The following is a 12,240-nucleotide window of genomic DNA, read 5'->3' as shown; positions in this document are numbered from 1 at the left end:
AATAAATAGTTGTTATTTTTTTTTGTATTTTCAATTTAAATAAGTAATATAGTTTTGCTTTCTACATCTTTATTTCTTGAGTTTCTTTAAAATAAAACAAAGTGTAGCAACTATTCTCAGGTCCGTACAGCTACACCCCCCATTCAAGATATCAGCATTTTGATACTGTCATAATTATGTACTATTTATGTGCTAATTTTGTACTACATTAAAAAATGTTGTACTAATCATTTAGTATTTTTTTTATATATGTCAAAGTGGGGGGTGTGCTGAACGTTCAGTTACACCCCCCCTCCATATACAACCTCTCTATCAAGATATCAGCATTTTGATAGTGCCGTAATTTTGTACTACATTAAAAATTTTTGTACTAATCATTTAGTATATTTTTTATATACAGTGTGCCCCCGGATAGGTGAAACGACTCTTATAAAATGTAAATTTTTTTCGATATCAACTGTAATCAACTGTCATCTTTTGGGGTTCAGGCCTGCTTGATTAAAGACTAATTTTGAACATATTTTCAAATTTTAAAAAATAAGTGAATGTTGACACTGAAGCGAAAACTTCAGGTACGTAATTGTAGTAATCAAGTATTTCAAATAATAAAATTGCAATTATCCCAACTTTCAACAATTCCTCTGGTATGTTCATTTCTCAATGACTTTAAAAACAACTGACTGACAGAATCAAATGCGCAAGTATGTACAGGGTGGGCAAATTTGAGTGTTATTATAGGCTATCTCAGAAACTATAAGACTAGAACTAAGAGATACGAAAAAAGGTGCCATGTCCCGGTCTCTTTTTTCGAGACTAACACAATCCCGCAAACACCAAACCTCTATCTTCTTTTGTTTTTAAGTTATAGCCAAAACGCCAATTTTTCGTGATTTCAAAAAATGCTCATATTTCGTTTATTTTTGAAATTAGAGAAATGGGGTTGATACGTTCTTAAGACACTTTTTTAAGTAGAATATACTGCCGTTGAAAAATTTTAAAAATATTTGATGATTTTTGAGATACAACACAAAATTGTATTTTTCAAATACAAACTATACTAGATTATGGTGTTACTGAAAAGAGCATATTGTTAGCTTTCCAATGATGTATTGCACGCATGGTGTATTTGGGGAAAATAAGCGTTATTTTTTAATTCTAAAATATTTAAAATTAATGTTCAAAATTTTAATTATAGTAGACGAGGAAAACGTGAAATGCCACTTAGTTACTATAGTAAGGTAAGTTTACTGATCATTTCATTAATGAATTTTTCGAAACGAGTTTCCCGCTTAAAAATTCCTCGTTATCTTTAAATACATAAAGCGATAAAATTAAAAAATGATTCTTTGAAAATGATAGATAAGGCTCCATATACCATATAAACATCGTTTCAATGGAAAATCCGCTGCCCAGCTTATGATCCCTAATTTTCCTCTATCTCACCCAATTTCAAAAGAAAAGGTTGCTAATATGAAAAAACTTGTAAATCTCATGATTGGGGAAAACTGGTAAAATACTACCGAAGATTTCATTCATTGATACCCAACTGTTCTAACCTCACAACCAGTAAGTTTAGTAGAAGAAGATGACACAGTCTGTGATTATTCAGTTCCTGAAGTTGTTGTTCATATTTAATTATTCATTAATTAATACGTTTCTTGTATTTTTAATAAACAAACTTTATCTACAAATAATATTTTATTGGTGAACAAAGTCAGGGATAAGACACTGAAAAATTTAAATCAACTATTTAAAGCATAATGGTACAAGAGCAACTTTCTGTCATATTCGTGCAAAACCATATAGCAGTTAGGTAGTAATTACTGTCCGAACCCGCCTACTATAATCAAAATTTTGAACTTTAGCGCTTACTATTTTGGAATTGAAAATTAACGCTTATTTTTCGCAAATACACCATACATGCGATACATCATTGGAAAGCTAAAAATATGCTCTTTTCATTAACATCATAACCAAGTATAGTTTGTATTTAAAAAAATACAACTTTGTGTTGTATCTCAAAAATCATCAAATATTTTTAAAATTTTTCGACGGCAGTATATTCTACTGAAAAAAGTGTCTTAAGAACGTATCAACCTCATTTCTCTAATTTCAAAAATAAACGAAATATGAGCATTTTTTGATATCACGAAAAAAGATAGAGGTTTGATGTTTGCAGGATTGGATTAGTCTCGAAGAAAGAGACCGGGACATGGCACCTACTTTTTTCCTATCTCTTATAGTTTCTGAGATAGCCTATAATAACACCCAAATTTGCCCACCCCTGTACACTAAAATTTCTGCCATCACTTTGAGATTGTTTTAGCGTTAAACAATTCGCGTTTTTTAAAATGCATTTCTCCTTCCTCTTTCCATGGAATGACAAATCGCTACATTTAAATCTGTGGTAGTTATAGTTTGAGAGAAAAAAGGGGGTACCAAACAGTTGGGACAATTGTATAAAAAAAATACTAAATGATTAGTACCAAAAATTTTAACATAGTACAAAATTAGTACATAAATAGCACTAAATTATGGCACTATCAAAATGTTGATATCTTAAAAGGGTGGTGTAACTGGACGTCCAGCTACACCCCCCACTTTGATATACATATATATAAAATATACTAAATTATTAGTACAAAATTTTTTAATGTAGTACAAAATTAGTACATAAATAGTATAAAATTATGGCACTATCAAAATGCTGATGTCTTGAAAGGGAGGTTGTATATGGAGGGGGGGTGTAACTGAACGTTCAGCTACACCCCCCACTTTGACATACATATATAAAAAAATACTAAATGATTAGTACAAAATTTTTTAATGTAGTACAAAATTAGTACATAATTATGGTAGTATCAAAATACTGATATCTTGAATGGGGGGTGTAGCTGTACGGACTTACTATTCTCGGACAAAAGTTAAACTCAGATGTAGCAATTATTTTCGGACAGAGGAAGTAATAATTTAATGCCATGATTTTTAATTTGAAAATGATTAAATTATCATCTATCTATTATTGTAATAATTTTATTTGAAGTATAAATTAATTGTTAAAGACATTGAAAATGATAATTTAATTAATGAAATCTTAATAAATAATAATAATTTAATTATTAAGTAAGCATTTCTCTGTTAGGTTTAGGTAAAAAGAGTAAAAAGTAACAGATTTATGTTTCCCTCCAAAAAACTGTTTATTATTCTTTTATTAACGAACTTTCCCGCGCAAATACGATTATCAACGTCAGGATAGGTCAAAAAAAGCCGTACGATCGAGACATGCGCAGTGTGCGCATGCAGTTACCAATTGTCCTGTCCCTAAACGACCGACGCTGGCTTCGCCATCTCTGGTTCTTTATAATAGACGCTGTTCGACCCGATACGCCCTCTTCTTGCAGTTATAAGGTAAGATTTGAAAATGTTTTATTAAATTTTCGTCGATCCGGTACGATTTCGGTTCATCCTCGTACGTACGTTCATCGATTCCGGGTAAAACAATGCGGATTTCGTCCCGTGCAAGTCCCCAATTAAGTGAAATAATCACGTTTTAGTCGTACACCACTTTCCCTATGACTCCATATTGATGACAGCGCCAACGGTGCTAATTTCTGAAATTTTTGTCGAAATGCCCCCTACATCTAGCTTTGTTAAGTATGAATAGTGCTTGGATGTCTTTATAATTAAGATTCGAAACGAAATCGAACGTGAAACTAAAACGAAAATGTTGTTAACGTTTTATTGTAACCTAATATTCGGACGGCGTCTACTTATTTTTGTAAAATGGCGTCTATACGCTTCGGCATCAAATTTTTACGTCAATTTTTGTACGTGTTTATCGCCCGAACATAACCCAGCCAGGAAACTAGACAGCATTAAACGGTTAAGTAATTTACTTAATTGCTCTTCTACGTAAATGTCCCTAATTTATCCAGAAAAGGAACCGTTTATTACAAAATCACCAATCTAAGGTACATACATATACATTGCTTCCCTATTTTAACTCGCTAAAATCTTTATAACCCACTCAAAACAATCCCACGTTTCTTTTTTACTTCATTTTAACCACAATTACCTATATCTTCCTAGTTTCTAAACCGGTGCAGGATGACTGCACAGTTTGGACAAACTCAAATCAAACTGGAGGGCACCGACTCCTCGGAGAACGTCACCGAGATACAATCATATCTCGAGGGATTTCAAAAAGAAATTGAAAGCACTGATAATAATGCCACACCACAAGTTACAGGTAAATCCCATTTTCTAAGTCTTTTAATTAAAAAACTATCTTTATTAAACTTAAGTTCATTAATAAGTTAAATTAGGTTATGTCAGAGTTAGGTTATGTTAAGATGCAAACTGGTAATAAATTAAGGTAAAGTAATAGACCCTTAATGGAAACAAAGGCTGAAAACTCTACAACAAAAAGAATCATTCAAAAAGCAGAGATGAGGACCAGAGAGACATCAGAGAACTCTGCAACATCAAAGATATAGTCTGATGATCCCCAGACTTACTAGATTTACTACTCACAAGGCATAGATCTTAAAAAGAGAAAGAAGTTATTGAAAAAATTGTTTTAATATAAATATGTATTTTAAGACTAATTTTAAACATTAACAAAAAAAACTAATTAATTAAAATTTAATTTAATTTAGAAATCGAAGATGATAATGAAGGCGATGGTGATGAAGGAACATATTTTGTGGACCAAGCAGGTCATTATTATTATCAAGCAAAAGGAGAAACTCAACCAGTTATGACCATGGTATCAGGAATTAATGATTCAGAAGGTGGGGAGGCTGACGAATTCATTATAAATCATGAAAATGAGGAGGAAGGAGAAGAAGAAGGTGAAGAGGTAATTTTGTTTTTCATTTTTTATCTATTTTCGATTTAATTAATAATAAATTCACTAGTAAAATGTTTAATCTATTTATACTCATGAATTAATAAATTGTGAGGATAAAAATGACTGCAAAAATGATAGATAAAAGAGTTTAACATTTTTACTATTTAAAGTTGATTGTGGGTGTTAAAAAAAGAAAAAAAAATTGGTTTTGTTTTTATGAATTTAATTTATTCTTGTTTTTATGAATGCTTTGAATATAGGGTTTGCCTGGAGATGAAGGGGACAACAACCAAATCCTCATTAATAATGGAAACGCATACCAAAGAATAACAGTTGTTCCTGCTGATACAAGCTCCAATGAATTAAGTTATGTTCTTATTGTTCAACAACCAGATGATAAGGAGGGCGAACAAACTGATGGTGAACAGGATATGGCAGGTAAGACATTTAATAATATGATAAAGTGGAGTAAAATATTATTATTCCTTTTGTTTAACTTAATTATTTATTTTAAGAATACCAGAAGTTACCCAAGAGTTCTAAAATGCTTGATTGAAAGATTATAGGTAGTCTTAAATTTATGATTTGTTCTGTTTCATTAATGTCTTTGTCACACATTGAGACATTATTATATTTTATTTCATATATTCAAAAAAATTGCAGCCAGATGGAGATTATTTTAAGTTATTCAAATTTATTCTTTATTTATTATTTATGTAATTCATATACATATTTCATTTTAATGATATGAACAATGAAATTTTAATTACTAGAATATTTACTAAAAATGATGATATCTAAAGTGATGATGAACTCGTTTGAGTAAACATTGAAACAACAGCTATTATCAAATTCTTTAGTAATCTCCATAAAATGCATTCAAAATAAATCACAATACAAAAATCATCAATTTCATCATTATTTCCAATAAAGGCATACTTCACCTAAAGTTTTGGCAACATTTGTCACATATCTTTGGGTGTGTCATCAAACCATTTTGCCCCCTTTTATACGATCCAGTGTTTGTAAACGTTATCCTGTTTATATTTACATGATCCCAATGATCATAATTAAAAACAATAATATAATTAATAGGGATTTATTTGAGCACAATTTGACCAATTTTTGAAAATCGTTTTTATTAACTTTCCTAAATTAGAATTACAGAAAAGCTTTAGTGTAATTCATTTTATACAACATAATTTTTCTTGATAAAATAATTTAATAATATGTAGGTCACATAATATGTAATCACAACCAACCCATCATTAGAGTTGAAAACCTGCAACACTAAATCATTAATATTACAAAGTATTACAAAATTATATAAATTGTATATAAAGCATCTTATTGAATTTATTAGAATATAAAAAACTGTAAAGTATAAAGAATGTAAAAACTAACTTAGCAAATTGTTTGCAAAACATGACCTTGAGCAAATAATTTAAAATGATATTTTTTAATAAGACATAAATATGAATCACTTAAACAAGCATGATAACAAGTGTATGAATACACTGTAATGGAATGTAGACGAAAAAAATGAATAGAGATAACAAACCCGAATTGAGGAAATTAAACACTTAAAACTTTTTTTTTAATTTGATTAGTTTCCTTAAATATTTGAAAGTAGAAAAGTCATCATATGGTATTGATTAAAGATTTGTTCATTGAGTAATTTGTATTGAGATTTTAGGTTTCTTGATTTTTCAAGCATTAAATCATTTTCCTTTAAGACATTTATGAATTAAATGTGTATCCAGCTTCCATACTGTTTGAAAACGTATGGGATGATATTCGTTTCAAGTTTTTTAATTCTGTCCTCCCAGATTGTTCTGAACACTTTCAATGGAATGTCAGTTTCTCTATTTTTTGTGAGTTATTCTAGTTTTGACTGATAATTAGTATTTTATAATGTTGTTGTTGGAATATGTGAGGTAGATTGTAAATCACGAAAAAAAATCTTTTCTGATGAGTTTTTTTTCAATGAGAAAACTGAAGTTAGTAGGGTTGTGGGAAAATAAATGAGCCAAATCCAAAGAAATTCTTTTAGGACTTTTAGGAATTGTAGATTTTTTGACAAATTATAATTTCATTATTAACATATTTATGAAACCTCAAACCTTTTAATACTGATCACAATACTAATCACATTTACTGATTAGGATGTATCAGTTTGAAACTTTAGTGTGCACCTTTTTCAAACATTTTTCTAAGTTCTGTACTACAATAAATGGTTCTTTGAAATATCCGATTTGTAAAAGTTGCGATTTCATGTTATTGCATGACTAGGATAAAGAATTTTTAGATTAAATATATTCAACAAAATTTTCCACTTATTGTATGTGTCTCTTGCTAAGTGTTGGAGTTAGTACTTAAGCACTTCTATTTCATCATCGTTTTTGTTATCTCAAACTAAATCAACTTAATATACATGTGTCTACAATGGAAGAGCACAGATTCCTTGGCTCAAAATAGGTCGATTAAAGTTATCTATATCCAAAGTTGCTTCGTTTCGCCGCTAGAGGATTTCAAAGTTAGCAAAATAAATTCCTTTATTATTTATAATTCTAAAACGCGTAAATCAATTTAAACCATTTTCCAGAAGTGAGTTCCTAGGTTCAATTAACATCTTTTTATGGTTTCCAATACAATTTTAGAAACACAGAAATGATGAAAAAGTTATGTTTTCAGCGGATATTACCCTATATTTTTTTTTACTTGTCAAACGACAATTACATTGTTATAATTTCTGAATAGCCCATTTATAGACATATCCTGCCATAGTTTTGAAACTTTATTATGTAAGTGGTGTTAAGCCAGAAAAAAGGTATTTTTAAATATCTTCAAGCCTTATTTACGTCATTTCAATTACAAAACCATATCATAGTTGGCACTAATTTAAGGAGCAACTTTGGATATAGATAACTTATCTTAAATCGACTTACATATTTTGAGCCAAGGAATCTGTGATTTTCCATTGTACACGCATTTTGGAGAGTTTGTATAGATATGATACTGGGAGAAGGATGCAAAAAAATCATTATAAATTTAATAACATTTCTGTTCTTATAATTTAACACTTTATATAACTAAGATATTTTCACTTCAATACTTTATTATATTAATAGTAAACCAACAACAGTAAAACTTATATAGCAATTATAAACAAATCTATCAGTGTCAGAATAAACATCTATAACACTCTGGAAACCCTATTGAAATTATTAGTTAATTCATTCTGCTCTCCTTGGATTTTGCTTTTTACATTAAACTCTCGCTTATGTTGTCCTTCAGTTACAGAGTATGTTTGATTTAATTTACTCATTGTGTACTATTCTCTTACGTCAGCTCATTTGCATTATTTTCTGCCCTGTGGTTAATTACTTACGTATGTATTTTTAAACTAATTCAAAAACAACAATTTAAAACTGGACTATGTAATTAAAACATGATTGAGTATTGCAACGATTTCAATTTCAACCATTAAACGATTTGGTTGGAAATAAAAGACTGTGTATTTAACAAACATACTCACTATTTCCTGTAGTTTTTCTATATTTAATATCTATTGTTTATATAGTGCCTTAAAATCGTATCTAACTTGCTGGAGCAAATGATGTCACATTATTATATATGCAGGTGTTTATATTGGAGTGACGCGTTGAGACAATATCATATCAGCTATTTTTAGGTTGCTTTTAATAAATAACTTTTTAATTAAATGTCCTGGTTTTAGCTTTTAAGTCATCAGTTTTTCCTTTATACCCACTCTTGACACAACCTTTTGATCTCAATATATTCAAATTACCTTTTTGGCATGGCTTATGATATTCTCTCATATTGTTGGGATATTTCTCATAAGTGTTTGTTTTCTTATTGCTAACCCTATTATATTCTCTCCAGCTCCATCTAAATTGATTATATACATTTTTGATTGGGCCAAATGTTCAATGATTGATGGTATTGATATTTTTATATCTATATTTTGCTGTTGTACAATATAGGTGTTTTGTGCTGTAGTATAGTATAAGTATTTTTCAGTTTGTGCTTTAATACAATTTGTAGAATTTTTAACCTTTTTATAAATGTTTTTATAAAATCCTAATATTTTTCTGATTACTAATCTTGAATTTAATCAAATGATTATTTTCTGAGTGTTTTCAAAGGTGTTTATGTACTTAGTTATAATTTGAAGATTAATATAAAATAATAAGCGTTTTAAGTTAACATTAAATGGCGTCAAGTGCCATTTTAATTAATATTTGTAATAAACTTAATACATTGTAAGAAAACAAACAGGTATTTATATATATCAAAGCAGAAAACGTTCTATATTTAAAGAGTGCACAATTATTTATCAAATCCTTTAATCACATTCGTCATTCTTTTCAAAATAATACCTTGAGATAATGATAGACCACTCATCTAACTAATCAAGATGCAATTAATAAAAAGGCCAAGTTCATGCTCACTCAATTTTTTCCAAAAATATATCCTAGCTCTACAATTTAGGTTAACTTACAGATTTATATAGAACTTATTAGGTGTGAGAGAGATTTATCTGTGAAATTGTATCTTTAAGAATTTAAAAAGTATCGTTCCGCTATTTTTACTATTATAGTAAAAAGAACAGGAATATTTTTAAAAACTTCAAAGAATTCTAGAGCTCTTTAGGGTATTACTGGTACTAATTACATTATTTTTCATAAAATTATAAGCACATTTTTAACAAAAAACTTTTTTTTTAACTTAGTTTATGACTTTGATGATAATGAAGAAGGAAACGTAGTTGATTCAGAAGCCGAAGACGACAAATCGAAAATAGTAAAAATTCCTCTGAGACGATCCCAAGTCGTTTCCCAACCATACATGTGTAACTATTGCAATTACACTAGTCCAAAACGTTATTTATTATCGCGCCATATGAAATCGCATTCGGAAGAACGTCCACACAAATGCAGCGTTTGTGAACGTGGTTTTAAAACCGTCGCTTCTTTACAAAATCACGTAAACACTCATACGGGTACCAAACCGCATCAATGCAAATATTGCGACGCTGCATTTACTACTTCCGGCGAACTTGTCCGTCACGTTCGTTACCGTCACACCCATGAAAAACCACATAAATGTAATGAGTGCGATTATGCAAGCGTTGAATTATCGAAGTTAAAGAGACACATTCGATGTCATACTGGTGAACGTCCATATCAATGTCCGCATTGTACTTATGCGAGTCCAGATACTTTTAAATTGAAAAGACATCTTAGGATTCATACTGGGGAAAGGCCATATGAATGCGATATTTGCCAGGCGAGATTTACACAATCGAATAGTTTAAAAGCTCATAAATTGATTCATAACGTTGGCGACAAACCTGTTTTTCAATGCGAGTTATGTCCCACAACTTGCGGTAGAAAAACTGATTTGAGGATACACGTTCAAAAATTACACACTTCAGATAAACCGTTAAAATGTAAAAGATGTGGAAAATCGTTTCCGGATCGTTACAGTTACAAATTGCATAATAAAACACACGAAGGTGAGAAATGTTTTAAGTGCGATTTGTGCCCGTACGCTTCTATTTCCGCTAGACATTTAGAATCCCATATGTTGATTCATACCGATCAGAAACCGTTCCAATGCGAACAATGCGATCAGAGTTTCAGACAGAAACAATTATTAAAACGCCATATGAACTTATACCATAACCCACTTTATGTTCCGCCTACACCAAAAGAGAAAACTCACGAATGTCCAGAATGTCATAGACCATTTAGACACAAAGGAAACTTAATTCGTCATATGGCAGTTCACGATCCCGATTCGAGTATACAAGAAAAACAATTAGCTTTGAAATTGGGTCGCCAAAAGAAAATACAAATGATCGATGGACAACAAGTTGAAGTTATGGGATCGGGATTAGGTTCAGACGACGAAGAAGAAGAATCCGATATGATGGCTGTTGAAGGATCAGATGGACAACAATACGTTGTGTTAGAAGTAATTCAACTTGCGGATGGTGAAGAACAAGCGATGGTTGTTGAAGGACAAAGTGATATGCTTGGAGAAGGGATTCTTCAAGATCATGGTATTTTTATATTTTTGTTGTGTTGTGTTACAATTTAGTTATTTTTTTTTGTTATAAATAGATTTGCATGATGAAGATGTTATAAAAGCTCTTCAATCGGCGAGGAGAGTTACAACTAAAGTGGAACAAGAAGATGAAGATGAGGAAGAAGAAGATGAGAAGAAAATGGACCATGATATGGAAACGTGTTTTGGTTTTGATGTAAGTTAATTTATTTATCAAAGGTTTTATTTTAATAATTATAAGTATGTATTTAAACATTTGTGTGTACTTTTTGATTTTTTTTTAAAACGTAACTCTATTTTTGTATTGATTTTTATAGGAGGAAGAAGAAGAAGATGAAGATATAAGACATGGAAAAGGAACAATAACCCTTCTAGGGATGGACTGAATATAATTAATAATAGTTGAGAGAGGGTTTTTCATTTTGTTGAATAGATTTTTTCGGTCATTACCCAAGCGCAATTTTAATCCAATCGACCATTGTTTTAATTTATAACGTCCCACGAACGTTTTCTTAAGCGACTATTATATTTCATTTATAAAAAGTAATAATTAATGTACAAAACGCTTAGTAACGTTGGAAATCGTTTGTGAGCCGGGTCTATTTAGACAGTGTGATGATTCTGTAGGATAGTGAAAATGTTAAGAAAAGTTCCCTTTGTATATAATAGGTATTAAAAAAAGAATAAAAAAAAACTGTACATGTAATATGTTCAGAATAAACTTGGTTTAATTCGGTAGGTTTTGTTCTTAAAACTTATAATAAAAAAAAGATATAAGCTGCTGATTTTGTTTATTGCAGTGTGATAGTCATGTAAATAATATTGTACATCCAAATTTTATTTAAAGAAATCTTTTCATTTATCTAATACAATCCTAGGTTTAATTAATTATTGGAATTTCGAAATAATCTAGGATTGTTTTAAAAAGGTTTTTTTGAGATAAAAAAGGATTATGGATGAAGGTTTATTCGAAATTACCGTTGTTGGTTGTTTCTTTTAGGTTGTCTACTAAGTGCATGTTGATTTTTTTTATTTCTTAGCCGATGTCATTAATATAAAATTTTTCATTATTGCATGTAAAACGTTGTTTTACGAGGTTGACATTTTGTACAAATTATGAGGAATTCAAAATAAAATATATTTTAAGTTCTATTTCATGCATTTCGGTGCTTAAATATTTTTGAACCCGAGATTCCTAAATAATTTCTCATATTTTGAGGATGAGTCAAAGAAAATTCTTTGATTTCAAATGAAATTGAAACATCTAGGTGAGTTATACATAGTGCCTAAAT

The 12,240-nt window shown here is 30.0% G+C and overlaps 1 protein-coding gene across 2 annotated transcripts; it reads left to right on the top strand.

The window, feature by feature from the left end:
• Positions 1–3,300: 3,300 nt before the first annotated feature.
• LOC111414333 (CTCF) lies at positions 3,301–11,684 on the top strand. Of its 2 annotated transcripts, none has more exons than XM_023045644.2 (7): positions 3,301–3,408; positions 4,090–4,249; positions 4,659–4,861; positions 5,113–5,290; positions 9,609–10,943; positions 11,005–11,144; positions 11,266–11,684. In XM_023045644.2, the coding sequence occupies exons 2-7, from the start codon at positions 4,108–4,110 to the stop codon at positions 11,332–11,334; spliced, it is 2,067 nt and encodes a 688-aa protein (XP_022901412.2). In that variant the 5' UTR covers positions 3,301–3,408; positions 4,090–4,107; the 3' UTR covers positions 11,335–11,684. The 2 variants fall into 2 exon arrangements, with proteins under 2 accessions (XP_022901412.2, XP_022901413.1); XM_023045645.2 differs by lacking the exon at positions 3,301–3,408 and adding an exon at positions 3,601–3,971.
• The last annotated feature ends 556 nt before the right edge of the window (positions 11,685–12,240 follow it).

The sequence above is a fragment of the Onthophagus taurus genome, chromosome 1 (genome assembly GCF_036711975.1).
Source record: "Onthophagus taurus isolate NC chromosome 1, IU_Otau_3.0, whole genome shotgun sequence".
NCBI classification, from domain to species: domain Eukaryota; kingdom Metazoa; phylum Arthropoda; class Insecta; order Coleoptera; family Scarabaeidae; genus Onthophagus; species Onthophagus taurus.
Note: the sequence above shows the minus strand (reverse complement) of the source record. Positions and strands in the feature narration are given on the sequence as shown.

What these genes read in the sequence shown, in the direction of transcription:
- LOC111414333 (XM_023045644.2), top strand. Translation starts at nt 4,108, where the DNA reads ATGACTGCACAGTTTGGACAAACTCAAATCAAACTGGAGGGCACCGAC. An exon ending in AGGGATTCTTCAAGATCATG is followed by an intron (nt 10,944 to 11,004) that starts GTATTTTTATAT and finishes TGTTATAAATAG; the next exon opens with ATTTGCATGATGAAGATGTT. An exon ending in AAACGTGTTTTGGTTTTGAT is followed by an intron (nt 11,145 to 11,265) that starts GTAAGTTAATTT and finishes TGATTTTTATAG; the next exon opens with GAGGAAGAAGAAGAAGATGA.